This window comes from Heliconius melpomene, chromosome 15, assembly GCF_056956725.1.
Source record: "Heliconius melpomene rosina isolate 202511_hmr_F chromosome 15, ASM5695672v1, whole genome shotgun sequence".
NCBI classification, from domain to species: domain Eukaryota; kingdom Metazoa; phylum Arthropoda; class Insecta; order Lepidoptera; family Nymphalidae; genus Heliconius; species Heliconius melpomene.
In genome coordinates, this window is record NC_140403.1 from 5041263 (window position 1) to 5059344 (window position 18082).

The 18082-nt window shown below is 30.9% G+C and overlaps 1 protein-coding gene across 2 annotated transcripts; it reads left to right on the forward strand.

Moving 5' to 3' along the window:
- Positions 1-2: 2 nt before the first annotated feature.
- On the forward strand, positions 3-17679 carry LOC146531423 (pH-sensitive chloride channel 2-like). 2 transcript variants are annotated; one of them, XM_085197990.1, is made up of 8 exons: positions 3-263; positions 11632-11824; positions 12127-12439; positions 13821-13982; positions 14548-14703; positions 15453-15618; positions 15975-16173; positions 16814-17679. In XM_085197990.1, the coding sequence occupies exons 1-8, from the start codon at positions 190-192 to the stop codon at positions 17057-17059; spliced, it is 1509 nt and encodes a 502-aa protein (XP_085054116.1). In that variant the 5' UTR covers positions 3-189; the 3' UTR covers positions 17060-17679. The 2 variants fall into 2 exon arrangements, with proteins under 2 accessions (XP_085054116.1, XP_085054117.1); XM_085197991.1 differs by having other exon boundaries at positions 13821-13976.
- Positions 17680-18082: the final 403 nt, after the last annotated feature.

Genomic DNA, 18082 nt, shown 5'->3' on the forward strand with positions numbered 1-18082 from the left:
ATTTACTCGGTCTGTATTCAAAAGCTCTTACAAGTTACTCTTTAACAGGTAGCGGCGCGTGCGCATTTTCTTGGGCTTTCCGTGGAAATAACTTCCTCATATACAGACAGTCTTGGTTAGTCGCTAACGCGAAACAGACGCGTTACTTGAACGCGCGCTGTGATCATCGTGTTATGCGAAAAAACCGAAATGGAATCGAAAATTTTATTAATAAGTGTAATTATATTACTTTTAAATTGTGCGAAAGGACAGAAAAGTGCACCGTAAGTCTACTAAATTGAAATTAATTACTTAATTTGTTATTAAATTTTGCTTATACATTTTTTTTCTTAAACAATTACAATATTATAAAACAAATTTATCTCCGTATTCTATGCTTGTGTCTGTTGCGTATTTGGTATATCGAAATCTATAAAATCAACATTTAACTAAAACGATGAAGTTTTTGTTGATCCCTGTAGTAAGTAGATATATAATTTAAATTAATTAAAAAATCCCGCATACAGCAGGATAGACAAAGGGAACCGAATTTTGGAGGCATTGCGTGTAGACTTCCGAAATTCAACGCTGTGCTCCACCTCTATACCAGAACAAAGAAATGGAAATAGAAATTTAAATAAATATTTCATTTCCTCGACTGAGGATCGAACTCTCACCCAGTAGCATTTACTGTCACACTGATCATAGCCCTACGCCACGACTGGTCTTAATACGTTTTTAGTTAAATTTAAACAAATATTTTAGATGTTTAATATTTATTTTCATCAGTAAACGAATAATATAGTTAGGTAATATTTAAAATTTTATATATGTACCTTACATATAAGAAGTACCTACTTATTATCTAACTTAAAACCAAAAACAAATTAATTATAGAAAATCAAATTTCAAACCGTTTCTTTAAACTTGAAACGATCAATTACAACTATTAATAACAAACAATAGGTTGTAGACATTAAAATTGGTAGTACGTAGCTCTGTTTCATCATTGATGGTCATGGATGGCACTAATCCTACGATTACGCAACGTTACATGTCCACAGGCAATTTTTTTTAAAATATATTTATAGACAAAAATAATACGTATATTTTGAGAATATAAATTCATTCTATTAAATAATAAAAACGGAATAACAGGTAATATAAAAAAACGAAGATATAAAATGTAAAGATGCATAGAGGCTCTATGAATCTGATATATAATCTTACAGCACTGTAAGTTACCTTTAATATAAAAAATAAAATTTAAATAATCTTTAGCACATACACAATTTACTTTTACTTCAATAGCAAACGAAAATAATTTCAGTTTTTTATGTCTTGGTTCCGATAGCACGCTAGACCCTTACACGGAACCTTTTCAAAGCGCTTCTTGCTACGCATAACTATATTATAAGTTAAATTTACGGTACTTACATTACGGTTTCAAGATCCAGAATATTTTTAAAACTTATGTTGATATATAAAAATGTCAGTAGAGTAATACCTAAATTTAAACCAAAGTCAATGGCGTAACTAAAATCACAATTAATCATAATTAGAGCGCACATTATGCAAAACCACGATACCCATACGTTTTCCTCTGTGTTTTCAATGAATAAGCTTAATAGTTATGAGCAATCTGCATGTTTTCAAAAAAATGTACAAACGTAATAATATATCTTGGAATTACATGTCTAAGATGTTATTCCTCCTTAGAATAAAACTTTTTTAAATAAATTGATTAATAGATGATTATATCTCACATTATCACATAAGTATAATAATTTTATTAGAAACTAGCCACCCTGTCGCGGTTTCGCCCGCTTGAACTACATAATTATTAATTTACTAATCCGGATTACTATCGATTTCTAATAGTAATATCATTTTAAAACTTTATATTGAAAAGAAAGGTAAAGGTATCATTATCACAAATATCGTATGTGTATGTGTGTATAATTATAAGTTATTATAATTTTCTACTTAGTTCATACTTTTGAACTATACGAATATTTATTAAATATGTAAACGAAAGTATTTTCAGTTTTGAGGGTCGAATAAACGATGAAACACGTTTTCAATAAAATAGTTTTAAGAGTCTAAATTAAAAAAAATATTAAAATCGGTGCTGATTTAAAGGTTCTTCCATACAAAATTTCAACCCCTATTTCACCCCTTAAGGGTTAAAAATCCCTTTTCAAAATCCCTTGTTAGGGTGTGTCCACATTATGGAAATAAACATCCGTCCAAATTTCACGTTTCTACGTACAGCGGTTACAGCTGTGCGTACCTCAGTCAGTGGGAACGTCTCCATTTATATATATAGATAATAAAAATGTATATATGCATAAGTTAATTTCTCCTTAAAAACCAAGTTTTTCTACGCGTCTCGATCGACAACACTTCGTTTATAATATATCAATTACCTACAAGAAATCTTCTCACTAACGAATGAGCATTTCATTTTGTTATCATCACAATATTGTTGAAATGTGCATGTTTTACTACGTAAAATATTCGTTCGTGACAAACTACCATGTATATCTCATTGTTTTTATTATTATACAAAATCTACATAGCTATAGACCGTCTACTGTAAAACTGAACTCACGCAGTTTTTCATTTGTTACTTAGTAAACATCACAGCAAAAAATAAGGAATAGAGGAGCGATTATTTTTTAACTGGATGCTCTACAAATTATATTGTTAACTTGTCTATTAAACCAATAGTAAAATATTTAACGATAGTAAACATTTTATTCATTTTAATTTATTATCTTATTTTAAATTGAATAGCTTTTAACAACATTTCATATAGATACAAAACAAATCAAAATATTTTTTTTTTATTTTTATTTTATTTTATGTAAAGCGGTGCGTTAAAGCACATGTGCCGATTTGGGTAAAAAGTTTCCGTTGATAATTTTACTAGAAAGATGGAAAATATAATTATCAAATATTAGTCCTAAAATACACAAAATTTTGCACTATGTATAAATTATATAGGTACACCTACAGCTACCCTACATAAGTGTTACATTTAAGTATTTTATCAACAAATATTCAACATATTCTTGTACTTATTTGTATAGGCATCATAAATTACAGATGTATATTCAAATCATTAATTTTATTAAAACAGCCTTAGCTCTGTTTATTTTCGTGCATTGTTTTACCTAACAGCATTATGAAGAAGGCATCTTCTGTCACGTTGCTCTAAACTATGATGATATTGTGACAATAACGATGTATGGTCACGAGTGCAGCTTATTAACAGTTTCTTAATTAGTATTTGTTATTTTAAAATCAATATTGTTTAATAAATATTTAACCTTATTGGTTATATATTTATTTAAACGACACATGCATGTTTACTTAATAAAATAAACTTAATTTAGTTACTTTAATTGAATAATATTTCTTTATCTAGTGAGTAATGATAATTTTGAATTGCTCTCAAGATCAAAAAGATTAATTATGTAATACTAGCGGCCCGCTCGCGGTTACACCCGCGTGAACTATGTTATTATTAATTTCTGTCTCCATGACTACGTCCTAGTGACGTCTATGCAAAATTTGAGACTCCTAGCATTTGTAGTAACGAAGTTTCATACAAACTTTCGACCCCAAAAACAACCCCTTAGAAGTCGAATATTGCAAATTCCCGTCTTAGCGAGCACCTACGTCCTATAAGTAACTCCTATGCAAAATTTGAGATTCCTAGCACATGTAGTTTCTGAGATTTCGTGATGAGTGAGTGACCTTTCGATTTTATATATATACATGTAAATTTCTCCACGTGTTTGTCTTAATTTTCTTTTATATGTAAACAAATAGGTGTAAAAATTATATTATATGAAACGATCTAAACGTAAAAACGCCGGTTCGTAAAATGCTCTACATGGTTAAAAAATGTACCATTACTTATATCCAAGGATTAATTCGATAGAGATACAAGAGGATTATCTTTCGTGAGAAATTAATCTGTTAATTACTTTGATAAGAACCGCGTCTCACTTTTGAATACATCATAAAATGACATTTCGTCCATTGACGTAAGTTTTTTTTTTAAACTGATGTGCAGTAAGTACGTACACGCCTTCTATTTACTCATATTGCTCCGGTACTAAAAAGTTATCCACCTGTTAGATGTATAAAAAAATATTATAAATAGAATTTTACAAATACACCGAAATTAATCTCTAAATGCTTAGTGTTAATTAAATCAACATGTATATGTTTTATTTAAGTAATTAAAGAATCTAAATGTAAATAAAAAAAAGTAAATTAGGTCGTTGTGGCGTGTGTCTGTAATGCGAGGTTGTGGGTTCGGATCCCACTCGGGGGAATAAATAATTATTTATTAATATTTTCATTGCATCGCTCTGGTACCAAAGCAAAAGCACGGATGCGTTGAATTCTGCCACTCGATACTCAATGCCTCGAAAGTGGGGAACGGAGTACCTTAACAATAGCCTCTATAAATTCTCTCTGCCTCCTGCTAGATATGGGATACCGCGTGAAGCTGAAAAAAAACCTAAATATGTTCCACTGTTCATGTTAACAGGATTCATGTCAACAGGATATTTCACAGTTGCATTGCCGGTCATTATTATTCATCGCCCCTTACACGATAATGACGTACTTAGTTATATTATTATATGCTTACTTATGTTTGTTTCTTCTCTAAATATTTGTTATTAAGCTTAATTATTTTGGTTATTGCTCTATTATCACACTAACGACACTACATAAATCATTGAAACTGAAATATATACAAATGTACGCAATAGCGGCGCAAGGGCACAAGCGTGATACTGCAAATGTGGCAGGTTGTGGGTACGATTCTCACTCGAGGAAATGCTATATTTAATATTTTTATTTCCTTACTATGATAACGAGACTAAGCGCGGTGTTCAATTCCGCCTTCCGCCACACACATTGCCTCCAAAATTCAGCGGAAAGTTGAAAACGGAAGTGGGGACGGTTCTTGTGAGAACGGAGTGTCTTAACACTAGGTTCCCAAATTCCCTCTGCCTACCTTATATAATATTATCCATTTATCATCTATAGTCTATATATTTAAAATAAGATTTTTTTTATTTATTATAATTTTTTATTTAGGTACTCAAAGTCTCCTGATATCTAACCAAATGTCATTATAATGTATGTGATAAACATCAACATAGAACCTAACAAGTACCTGATTACTGAAAGGTATATTCCACAAACACTTCAGTCAAATAGTTTATCAATTGAATACCTGAATTATTTCTTTGTGATATCTAATTGTTTGGCAAAAACTTACAAGAACGTCCGAAGATACGGTCCGATAATCAGCTGTGTTCATTAGATGGTTGACACCACTAATTCCGTGTTTTAAGTGAATGTACATCGGAAAATTACCTCCTTTTTAATTGAAAAAGTCTTGGATTACGACAACAATGTAAATAATAAATTATTAAAAAATATGGTTTTTCAATTAACTAAGTAGTCCAAATTAATTGTAAGTAAAAGTATCACTACATCGATGTGAGAGTAGAACTAAATTATAGAATATAATTTTCCCATCTCTACGTACTTAAAAATATACAATAAAATTTACTATGAAAAAGTTAACAATGTAACCGGAAACTGTAAAAATATGGTCAGTCTGCATCATCCGAAGTAAAGACTAATTTAATAGTACCTAAGACTCCAGAAATCTTTTTAATCGTTTTTGCGTGATGCATGAGTGTACAAGGCCAGCCTAGATAGCAACAAATAAGCAAATATCGAATTGGAACGTCTTATTTAATATATATTTTTTTATTTTATGGGGGTTGTGTGGGTTAAACATTTATAATTTATTAAATCTATTAATTATTTTCATTAATTACGTAAACAGTAGTAGATAATTGCATAGGTTGGTCCTATAACATATAACCTTAATCTGTCGTTCTATATATAAAACTACATATAAATAGTAATTTAGTTAACAGTTTAGGTCACATGCGTAACTTGCTTAGTACCTATATACATACAGTTATAAAAAAATGTAACATATCTATATAGAATTTCGAAATGAAAACCTCAACAGTTCAGTTCATGCGTCATGTTAATTTAAAATATCTGTAAATTAAAAATACCGAAATCAACATACCTGAGGAATTCACGTGATTTCAGCAGACGTCATTGTCGTCATCATATTTGACTGAAAAACTTATTTACTCACATATTTGTCAAAAGAATAGATCCTTAAGTCTTAATAAATATTTTAGTGGTAAATTGTGAATGAAATGCTAAATGGCCTCCATTGATTAGGTTGGGAGAGTAGCGACGGCGGTCATGTGACCAGCTGGGTGAGGTGCGCCGTAGCCAGCGCCAGGGTCAAGGTAGACCGTCAGTCGGTTCTTGCAATTAATAGAGATTTGCCAACACTAATCACATTTTTTATGATCTAGTTCAACTTCGAAACAATTGTCTTATTTGTATGTTATACTTGTATGTTAATTTTCTAAATTAAATATTTTATTGTAATTATCCAGAGAGTGGTATCACAATAGGCGGTTGTAATAAATTATTAAATCTATATAGCATGTTTTAATTTCAATTGCCTTAAAAAATACACACACATTTTGTAGAATTTCGCTTATTTTTATTACAATAGATAATTTATTAATTAATTAACCACCAATCGGCAGAATAACTATATTTTCTTAATAAATTTATTAAAAGTAAATACATTTAACGAAACTGATTAGACTTTTAAACATTATTCTTAAACAATGTCGCCATTTCACGGTCAATATTTTAAACCCGTTTCCATATAACCTTATTTTCGATAACTATTGTTTCATGTCTGGTGTATTTTTTTCATGATAAATTCATGACGAATTTTATAAATAATTTAACATTGAATATCGAACGACTGCTATGGAATTATTTATGCATATCAGCCATTTAATGCTAAGACTGTAACCGTCTTTACAATGTTAAGGAGATATTAGCTATTTTAATGCAGATGACTGCGCGTACGCATTCAAGTCCTCTCGACCTTATCATCGAGGATCACGACCGTCGCCACCTGCCAGCATATATTGTTAAACAGCAGTCGCTATTCCCAAATTCAATTTCCTGAACCAATGGCCTAGTGATTAAGGTAAAGGTTTCGCTATTTTTGTGTTCGGAATATTGAACAGCTAGTTAGCACGCGATGCGGGCTGGCAGTCAAGTATGTAACGTACAGTATGTCTTTTTTATATTTTGTGCAAATAAAGCCTTAAAATTTGGCAAATTTATAATACAAATAAATGTATTTATCAAATACTGTGTATGTTAATAATTAGTATAAATATATTGGACACGCGTCAATTCGGGACAATAGCGTATGAGCAATTGTCACCAACACACGAATTTCTTGTATAAATCAAATATTATATCCTAATGCTATATGATTCCTAGTTATTACAAATTTTCGCTAATTTGTTTTGCTATAATATTTGCTGTATTCATATATGTATAAGCTTAAAAAGGATAATTTAATAAAAAAACATAACATTTATTTAAGATGACGATATTTAAGGATAACTTTGGTATATTGTAGGCAGATATTTTCTATAGTCTTGTAATATTGTGTATTTAATGTAACATCCAAGGCAAAACGCAGTGCGAAAGGCTATCGTGATAATAACGATTCACTTCGTTAGAGACACGCAAAATTTGTGATTGATTATCTTCTACGTAAGCTTAAATTTAGATGAATTAAAAAAAAACAATATTATTATGCTTAAAAAATAAACTGTATTTTAAGTTTTAATATCTACTTATATATTTATTATAATAGTATTTCATGGATTTTCCATATTTCGCAATGTACTTGAAAGAAATTAAGTGGTGATAAGTTCAGTGCATTGTGCCCCTGAATAGGAATCGTATATCACTCGTAGGCTCACTAACTTATTAATACTGTACTTTGTTACTATTACTAAGAGTGGGATTTGAACCGTCTACTACCATGATAAGCATAGGTATATAGGTAAAGGTAGAGTACGCTCTAGTGCGCCACGATTGTTTATGTATCTCTAGCTATCGACCCAGTCGCGGCTTCGCCCGCTTTAACTACATAATTATTAATTTATTAATCTGCATTGCTTTTCTATTCTAATAATAATACTAACAATATTTTTTTCTTACATATCTTCCATGTACAGACACCGATCCGTTATAATTTTATTATAATGTCCTATAGATATAGATTAATATCGATGTATGTACATCCCTATTAGTAACCATTTTGTTCATATTACCGTAAAATTTTTTTTTAATTTAAAGTAATTTATTTTGTGTTTATCACTATATTTTTTTTATAGCAGGTACATTGTTACAAGGTTTTATGACTACCGCGCTCCTGATTACGTACTAAAGTAAATTTAGTAAGTAAATTTGTCTTCAGTAGAGAAGACAGATTAGTAACTATAAATATTAATTAACTTATCTAGTAGATAAACCCTTCTTAATAATTTCCGCGTTATGATATCAAATTAGCTACCAAGAGTAATAAATTTAAATCTGATTTTATTCCTTTATTTTTTTAAATCTTTCTTATACAAGTTAAAAAATAATCCATGTTATATAACGAAATACACAGTTAAATGAAATTAAGCTAAAGCTTAAGTGTTTATTTAGGTACAAATATTTATATTTTTATTACAATATACAAATATATTTTGTCTTTAAAATGATAATGTCATCAATAATAATTATGTTATTCAAATGAGCGAAGCCGAGAGCGGGTCTCTAGTATAAATTATATTTTAAGATATATTTACAAAAACATTCGTCATAATACGCAATGATTGTTTTCATAAGTTGTGCTGCACGTATGCTGACGCTCTGGTGATATCACCCGAAAGTTTAAATTAAGATACTTCTTAAGACTAAATATTGTATATATACTTACGATTTAAATAAGATAACAGGAAATGAGACATTCTGCATTATATTTAGGTACACCACTGCGGTATCATTTAAATATAAAGTATTTATGTTGGCTGATTAATTGAGATGATTAAATAAAAATCTGATGTCTACATGCCTAAAGGAAAGATTGATTTGACTGATTTGCTATTACGTCTATACCTATTTTGATACAATTTACCGAGTAAACAAAAGGAAGTAGAGGACATGAATCGCTATTTTCTCCATTTTTAGAGCTCTCGAAAGAAAAAAACGGAACGCTTACAGGATTTTTTCCTTGTCTCTCTTCCTATCTATCCGTATGTTTGTTTTAAAGATCCCTTTTCTCTCTAAATATCAAGCTGAAATTAGTATTAAATATCCAGGACTAGAATCGCTTGGTGCACAGAATAAAACTTCTTACGTCTGTATACTTATAAGGTACCTACTATCTGTTGATATAGAGTTATGATATTTGGCAAGAATTGAATAATATAGGAAAAAAATCGTGAATTGTTAATCACAAACTATATTTGTTGCTTATTTCAAACAAAAATAGTGTCTATATCCTCTTATTTAAATTACTCAAGTCATATAAATTGTACTTCTTTTTGGAAATAGAATTGTATTTATTGGTGGAAATAGAAGTATGCACTTTACTCTTGCAAGTTCAACATGGTCCTTAATGGGCCTATTACCGCTCGCGGTGCCGTGGATATTAGTCGACGTCGTCGGTAAAAGTTTCGAAAGAGATTTTTTTTATTGCAGTTGGAATTAATCTCATCAAATCTCATTATTCTTTTTATTAGTAGTTCAAAAGAGCAATAAAAACATTTAGGACTTTTCACATTTGATACCTTACCTAGGGACGATCGATTTATTTAGTTGCTCCCATTTTAATTATCATTCATCATTACCGCAGCAATAAGTCATTATATGTAGGTAATAGATACCAGTGTCAACAATGCACTTGTGACGCATAGCTTATTTGCTTATTACTCAGTAAGTACACTCAACAAAACTGAATTAAGAGAAAATAATGGAGAATATAATCGTTTTAAGACTTAATTGCTTCTATCACATGTTTTTAAAGTATATTTAATGTTCTTGTGTGTATTTTGTAAGCAGTAAGCAGCTTAGCAATTAATCTTAGAACAAATCCTTGCGGTATCTTAGAGAATTGGTTCATAATGTTATCTGGAATAGCAAATATTAGTAGAACAATTGCCTTTAGCTACCTCGACCTTATAATATGGATCCTTATATAAAACTTATTGTAAACGTAGAACAATTGTTGCGAAAAAAATCTTTATCACTCACTGGCTTCTATTTACTTCGGATATAAGTTTATTTTAATATTTATATAAATGATACGGTTATTATTAAACATAAGATATCAATGTTACCTACCTATATACATAATACCTGTAACCTAGTTACACGTATGTACCTACTTTTATGATGTGCAAGTAAATCAATAAGATAATTGTGTTTTTTTAGTAATCTTTTTAGGAATTGTAAATTTTTGATAAAAATAATATTTAATTAATGACGCTGTCGTGGCGCAAGTTCTGGCGTCATTCTTCAACCATACACCACAGATGTGAATTCAAATTCTTTACGAAAGAAAGAAGAATGTTTTAGGTTTCATATAAAATTATATTATTAGGTACATGTACACAAGTTAAGCTGGTTCATTATTATTTTAAAACTATATTTACACAACAAAATTAAAACTTTAAAATATACAATTTCTTGTTAAGTCTGACATTTTTCCTGAATCTATACTTCTATACTAATATAATAAAGCGGAAGAGTTTGTTTGTTTGTTTGTTTGTTTGTTTGTTTGTTTGAACGCTAAGATCTCTGGATCTACTGGTCCGATTTACTATGTTTTTGTTTTGTATGAAAGCTACATTCTTCGGGAGTGCTATAGGCTATATAATATTACATTACACATATATACTAATATTTTAAAATACTTTCTAATTTGATATGCAATTTATTCGGCCATGTTAATAACAACCGTCGCGTCGCTACGCAACCGTTACCGCGACATTTTGACATTCATTCTTATGAAAATAAATATAATAGTCACTTTTAGCATTGTATCTAGATTGAAATTATAGTTTACTGTATAACATTCTAATAAATAATTAAGGAGATGTCACTGATTAGAAATGACCTAGCCTTCGGGCGGCATAGTATGACCGACGCGAACGGGCAGATGACGTTGACGGTTTTGTAAATTTTCGAACTTTATTTGCTGTTTATAATTAATTTAAAATAAACTATGATTCTCTTCTTATTTTATTTGATATTGTTGGCAAAAATTATCCTTTTAGGTAGTTTTTAGGTACTGTTTCTAATATTAAGAATATCTTTTAGTTACTTTTACTTCTTATGTTGGTTCATTTCAATTTCTCAGATATTTTTTCTAATAATATGTCTCTACTTATTATTCTTTTTGATTATTTAAGCTTATATTTTCTTACTAATTCTATTGAAAACTGAAAATAATATATTTAATAAATATTCTTATAGTATAAGCAGGCGTAGCCGCGTCCGGGTCCCCTAGTTGTAATATAAAAATAGAAATTTCGGAAATAGTAAATTCACATCTAGTCTAGTCTCCCTCTGCTCTGTTACATGCGTGATACAACGTGATGCTGCTAATAAAAATAATATACTCTACATTTGTCTATTTTTCAGAACGACCACAGCCCTGGAATGCCCCTCTCTTGAGAACGGTGATAGATACACACAATCAGAGTTCTTGTCCAGGCTAGCTCACGAGTGCCGCTATGACAGGCTCTTGCTGCCGACCTACCAGACAGGCGAAGTCGTCTACGTCCACGCCAGCGCTTACGTTTACTTTATACAACCAGCAGAAGCACACGATTTGGTAATTATTATGTTTTAAATTTAATTTACAACTCTAAACAATAATTATATACTGAATAGACTCTATGAATATGACGAAAATTGGGAGAATCTGTTTTTTTTAGACCATTTTAAAGGGCATCAAGTCCTAAGCCGCACCAGGCAGCAAATACCCCAGCTACGCCACTGCTCTCATTGTATTATCAGATCATCTATAAATAATGTAAATAAATCATATAATGGAATCTCATTAAATTCCACCATTAAGATCTCATTAATAATTTAATTAGAATAATTTAATTAGAAAAAAAAATATTTTTACAGAATTTCAAATTGCACTTCCTTCTTCAATTACGTTGGACGGACGCTAGATTAGCGTATGCATTATATTCGCCTGAACGCACAAAAATTATTGGAGAGAATGACCTCCGACAAAGGATATGGGTTCCACATCTGTATATGTCCAACGAACAATCTTCAAGCCTTATGGGTACCGACAGCAAAGATGTCCTCATATCGATTGCTCCAGATGGTGAAGTCTTGTTCAGTCGTAGAATGCAAGCGGTGCTCTACTGTTGGATGAATCTGCAGAAATTTCCTTTCGACGACCAAAAGTGTTCTATGAATTTGGAAAGCTGTAAGTTATAAATATTTTTATTGCTAAATACTTTAGATATGTTCTTAAATAGGATTACTAAGACAAAATTATTTATTCGTACTCATTTTATATGTAGGGGAATTGTGCTTAAGATGACATACTTTTTGTTTCAAGACAAATAATTCAAACAAATAAAGTCATCTGAGAACAGCATATTGCGTATACTATTGTATATTTCATAATCAACGAAATTATTTTAGTTTCGGAACAATCATCTTTCAAACATCATAAAAATAAACAAAAATCGCACTTAGGTCGACCAGTGTAAGACGATATATCTACAGGGTAAAATGACATACTTAGTATGTGGCATAAAAATGCCATCATTATTTGTCGAACATAGTTCACAAATATATAGTTTCTTCTTTGCTGGGGGGCTATTAAACAGTACTAAAGCCAGATTCATAATATATGTTGCAAATTTTATGAGGTTGGATTCCGTTATCGGTCACTTTCTTTTCCAAAAGGGAAATAAGCTTCGTCACTTGCGGCTATTGAATGTCCTTGCTGTAGCAGCCTTATCCATGTCTTCTTGTGACCAATATATATTCGTTTGTAATTGCCAGGCATTTTGTAGGTAAAGCAAAAAAATACATCGATTCTATTTATACCCTTATAAAAAACATGAGTAAAAGATAGTATGCCATCTTATACTCATGTTTTGTATGTCATCTTACCCAATAGATATATGAATTTAATTTTAACCGTTGTGACAAAAGTTTATAGGTTAGGATGCGCTTTTAGCGTTAGTTGTGTCATATAATAATCCTATTTCACATTTATAATTAGTTCAAATAGAAAATCTTTATCTTTCATGTCTTTTCACCATCAAGCAAAAGCGAAAGAAAAATTTGTTGCAATTGAAAATAACGAAAACATGAATTACTCGCTCATCTGCATTCACTTTCAGCCATACTCAATTTAAGCACTAGCTACATCTACAGACACTCTCTAAAACGTCACAAGATCGCACTTAGCGCTAATAGTTTCATCAATATTGGTAGTGTGTCATCTTATCATAGTATGCCATCTTGAGCACAATTCCCCTACATACAATCAAGAAATATTAAAAACAAATACAAATATCTATACTCAGTAGAGACAGTTTTGGTGCAGAAGCGCACATAGTGGAACTGTTCACTCTGGTGTCGAGGCACATCGCGGCGTTAAGTTCCGCTAATCAACACGTAATGCCTCTAGAATTCGGCGAAGTGGAGTGACTTAACACTAGGCTTCCTCTATCTACCCTGGTAGATGCGGGATACAGCGTGAAGCTGACGAAAAAAAAGAACTTTATTTACATAATTAGGCCTTTAACTCAAAATAAGATTACATATATATTTCTACTTTTTTTTTTCAGGGAAATACAATGCTTCCATTTTGCGTTTAATGTGGGAAAAGGATAACCCAGTTCGGCTATCGACTGAACTGCACTTAACCGAATATTCCCTTCTGGACTACTGGACCAACGAGTCTGTAGTGAGAGGCGACATCGTCAATATGCGACTGGGGGGAGGTAGATGTAATGTCGTTTTGTGTGTTTCAAAGAGTTTGCTATTACGAATAATTATAAAATATGTTAATTAGATTTACTTACATTCCATTTATATACAGTTGATTACAGTAGAAACTTAATTATCCGGCTCTTAGTTATAGGGATTCGCGATTATCCGGACTATCAACTACGATAATTATTTTATACAACCTACTACAATTAAACCTAAGAAAATTTATATTTACGTAAAAAAATTGTATAAATCGTATGGAAAATGTTAATTTCTTAATAAACGTTGATTTTCGTTAATATATACTTCTTGATTTTAATAGAAATATGCCAATTTTGTGCTACATATGCAAAAAAAACCGGCTTTTCTTTATACATTCAACTATCCGAATTTTCGATTATCCAACGATTAGTCCGGTTAATCGAGTTTCTACTGTATCTTTAATTTAATTATAATCTTTTTGTCCATTTAACATCTAGTGTGAAGACTGCAATATGATTCGTAATGGCCTACTCCGCTTTGTGGCGTATTTTATTTAGACTTACAGGTTTAATACGTCTTAATTATTGTTCTCTTTTTCAGCTGGAAATTACAGCGCCTTAAAGTTTACCTTTAAATTGGGCCGAGAAGTTGGTTACTATTTAATGGATTATTTTATTCCTTCAATGATGATCGTCGCCATGTCGTGGGTTACCTTTTGGCTCCAAGCAGATGCATCCGCTCCTAGAATCACTTTAGGTAAAAATTATGATCTTATGTATCTCGCATATGGCAAGGTAGGTAACCTAGTGTTAAAACACCCCGTTCCCCACTTTCCAACGAGTTTTCCGAGGAAATACGTGTTGAGTGGCGGTTAACTTAACGCCGCGCTTATTGCCTTGGTTAAAGAGTGCAGAAATGAAAGCATTAATAAAATAATGATTCCCCCGATATCCTGCGCCATGACAGCCTCTTCAAATATATTTAAAAAAAAAAGCGACTTTATATTAAATTTATGGTATTGTTTAAACTCATTCTTTAGTTTTAAACCCTATTTAAGTGTAATAACAAGTAGTATATATTAAGTGCTTAATTTTCAAGTATGCTAAACACTTACAAATTTATCTTAGACTCTTAACAACACATGCCTACTGCAGGAATATTTAATAAAAGTTATATTGTCTCTTATATATATTCAACGCCAAAGGCCACAAAATAAAATAAAATAATATTCGTTGTAGACTAGGTACTATCAAAATAGTAAAATATACAAATTAGCACATTAACGAATTTGAATGTGACGTCATAGATAATAGTTTTTTTTTATTATAAATTATTTTTTTTATAAATTATTATAATTTATTTACTCAATCATATTTGATTAAGCATTTTTTTATTTAGAATTTTGATAGATAGGTACTAAGAACCTAGTGTCAAGACTCTTCATTCTCCGCTTTATGATAATGTGTTAGATCACGTTTTCAAATCACTTTTTTTTAAAATTTCAGGAACGAGTACAATGTTGTCGTTTATTACACTTGCGTCGTCCCAAGCGAAGACTTTACCGAAAGTTTCGTATATCAAGGCGAGCGAAATATGGTTCTTGGGTTGCATCGGATTCATCTTCTCAGCATTGGTTGAGTTCGCTTTCGTCAACACAATTTGGCGTAGAAAGTAAGTTATTTAGAAAGATATTGTAACAGCATAGTATTAAAAATAGTTCCCTAAGTAGAGTATCGAAAGTGAAAATGTTTTTAGAAAAAAGTGTAGATTTAATTTATTTTTTCAAAATTTCAATTAAATAAATGAAAATTAATTGAAAAAAATAATATAATATAATATTAAGACACAGATTTCCAATTCTGAGTTTGTTTATTTTAAATAAAATATATAATATTTGTCTCTATATTAATTTTAATGATCAATAAATATTCATTGACACTAGTACATTAGTAACTAAGAATACATAAGATGAACTTTTTCTGTTCCTCTTTTTTTAAATTACTATTCTATATTTTTTTTTAATTTAGGAAAGTGGTAAGTTTAAAGAAGGTAAACAGCAAATATATATTGAAGAGTACATTGACCCCGCGGCTGGCGCGCAAGGAGCTTCAGAAAGAGTTACAGTCATCTCCTCAGCTCACCAAGTCAAGGTCCTGTTCATCACTGCAACAGGAAACCAGCAGCGACCCCGCGGGTCCTGGATACAACAACTATCTGACTGTTCACGTACGTATTTTGTTTTACTCTATTAAAATATATTACAAGTATGTAAATATGATTTAATACCTATTTTTGTTTTTATGCAAACAGTTTTAAAAGGAAATCAGGTAATTACATACCTAATTCTATATTAAAGTGTAAATTAAATTTATATATAACGCGACGGTTGGGGGTTCAATCCCACTCGGGAGAATAAACTATTTTACATTTCCATTTTCTTGCTCTGATAACAAGACAAAGCAGCGTTGAATTCCGCCACTCAACACTCAATCGAAAATTGGGCAGTAACTGGCAGTAAGTGAAGAACGGCGTGTTTTAAATTCCCTCATTCGCAGGTTCCCTTTGCCTACCCTGCTACATATATGTGGGATACAACGTGAAGCTGAAAAAAATTAAATAAAAATAATATGGGGTCATTCGTGTGACTGTGAAAGCGACTGGTTGTGGATTTGATCTCCACTCGAGGAAATGAAATATTTTTTTATATTTATATTTAAGCGGCGTTAAGTTCCGCCACTCAACACACAAAGCCTTCAGATTTCGGTCGAAAGTAGAGAACGGAGAGTCTTAACACTAGGTTCTCTCTACCTACGACACGAGATACTACCTGAAGCTGAAAAAATAAATATATTTTCAAATTAAACAGAGTTACCCATCGGCCCTCAACTTACCAACGATTACCACTCAAAGCTACGACGACCTGATGCCGGGGGGTCGGCAGTCGCGGAACAACGACAGCGAGGGGTCCGACGAGCCCCCGAAACAACACACGTGGACACAGATGACCCCACAGGAGATCGCCACGTGGATAGACAAACGGTCACGTGTTCTTTTCCCTTTGATGTTCATTTTCTTCAATATTCTATATTGGACTTTCGTTTACTGTTTATAATTCAGTATAATATTGTGGCTATGTACTTTAAATATTATTAACATGTTCAAGATATCACCAAAATTTAGTAGAATTTTAAGAGACCTTAAAGAATTAGCATCAGTTTATTATTTAAGTTTAGTACTGTTGTTAATTTGAATATCTCTGCTTCCTTTTCATGGTTAATTGTTGTGGATACTGGCATTGATGATGGCAAAGTATCATCATAAAGTTTTCTAACGAGAGACATTTGAGTATATCGATCGTCCCTAAATAAAGTATCGAAGGCGAAAACTTGCAATGTTATTATTGCTCTTTTAAACTACTAAGAATTATAGTTTTATTTAATTTTTAATTTAAAAAAAAAACGGTATATATATTATGTGAAATATATTACCGGACCGTCGATATATATTATGAGAAATAATTCTACTTAAAAATCGTAAGCTACTGTAAGGTCCTTAGGCATTATTACATGGATCCAAAACTCTGCTTTCGTACAAACACTCGTTTTTTCCAAAATTTACATTAGCCAAATCTCTAATTTCATCTTCTTGACCTATCTATCATTGTCATGCATTTCTCGAAGGGACCAAAGTATCAGGCAACCATGTTCCTATTACGTAGACCTATATCAATTATAATAAATAAATTAAACATCGTCCAAAGTTAATTTTAATTTAATTTTGTATAGTAAACTTTCATTTATTTTATATTTTAGTTCCGTTAAGTAACTTAGATCGGACAAAATGTAGCCATATATTAGGTATTTGTACTTTTGTAATTTAAGATATATAGGTAAAATTCATATTATTTAATAATATGTTGATCTTAAATGATAAATATCGAGTGCAAAATAGTCATCCTTTAGAATAGATAAATGTAATTATTTACTTTTAAAGTTACGTTTAAGTAATGTAAAATATGCATTGTACTGCATTTGTATTAAAATTACTATAAGAGATTATTTGAAATTACATGAAAAATAAGTATTTTTTATTTCTTTTTAATTTATATTCTTAATTAAGATAAAATTATTTAAAA

Excerpts from the sequence above, each read along its gene's own strand:
- LOC146531423 (XM_085197990.1), top strand. The coding sequence starts at position 190 with ATGGAATCGAAAATTTTATTAATAAGTGTAATTATATTACTTTTAAAT. Across the intron at positions 11,825-12,126 it reads CAGCAGAAGCACACGATTTG|AATTTCAAATTGCACTTCCT; the intron begins GTAATTATTATG and ends ATATTTTTACAG. Across the intron at positions 12,440-13,820 it reads TTCTATGAATTTGGAAAGCT|GGAAATACAATGCTTCCATT; the intron begins GTAAGTTATAAA and ends TTTTTTTTTCAG.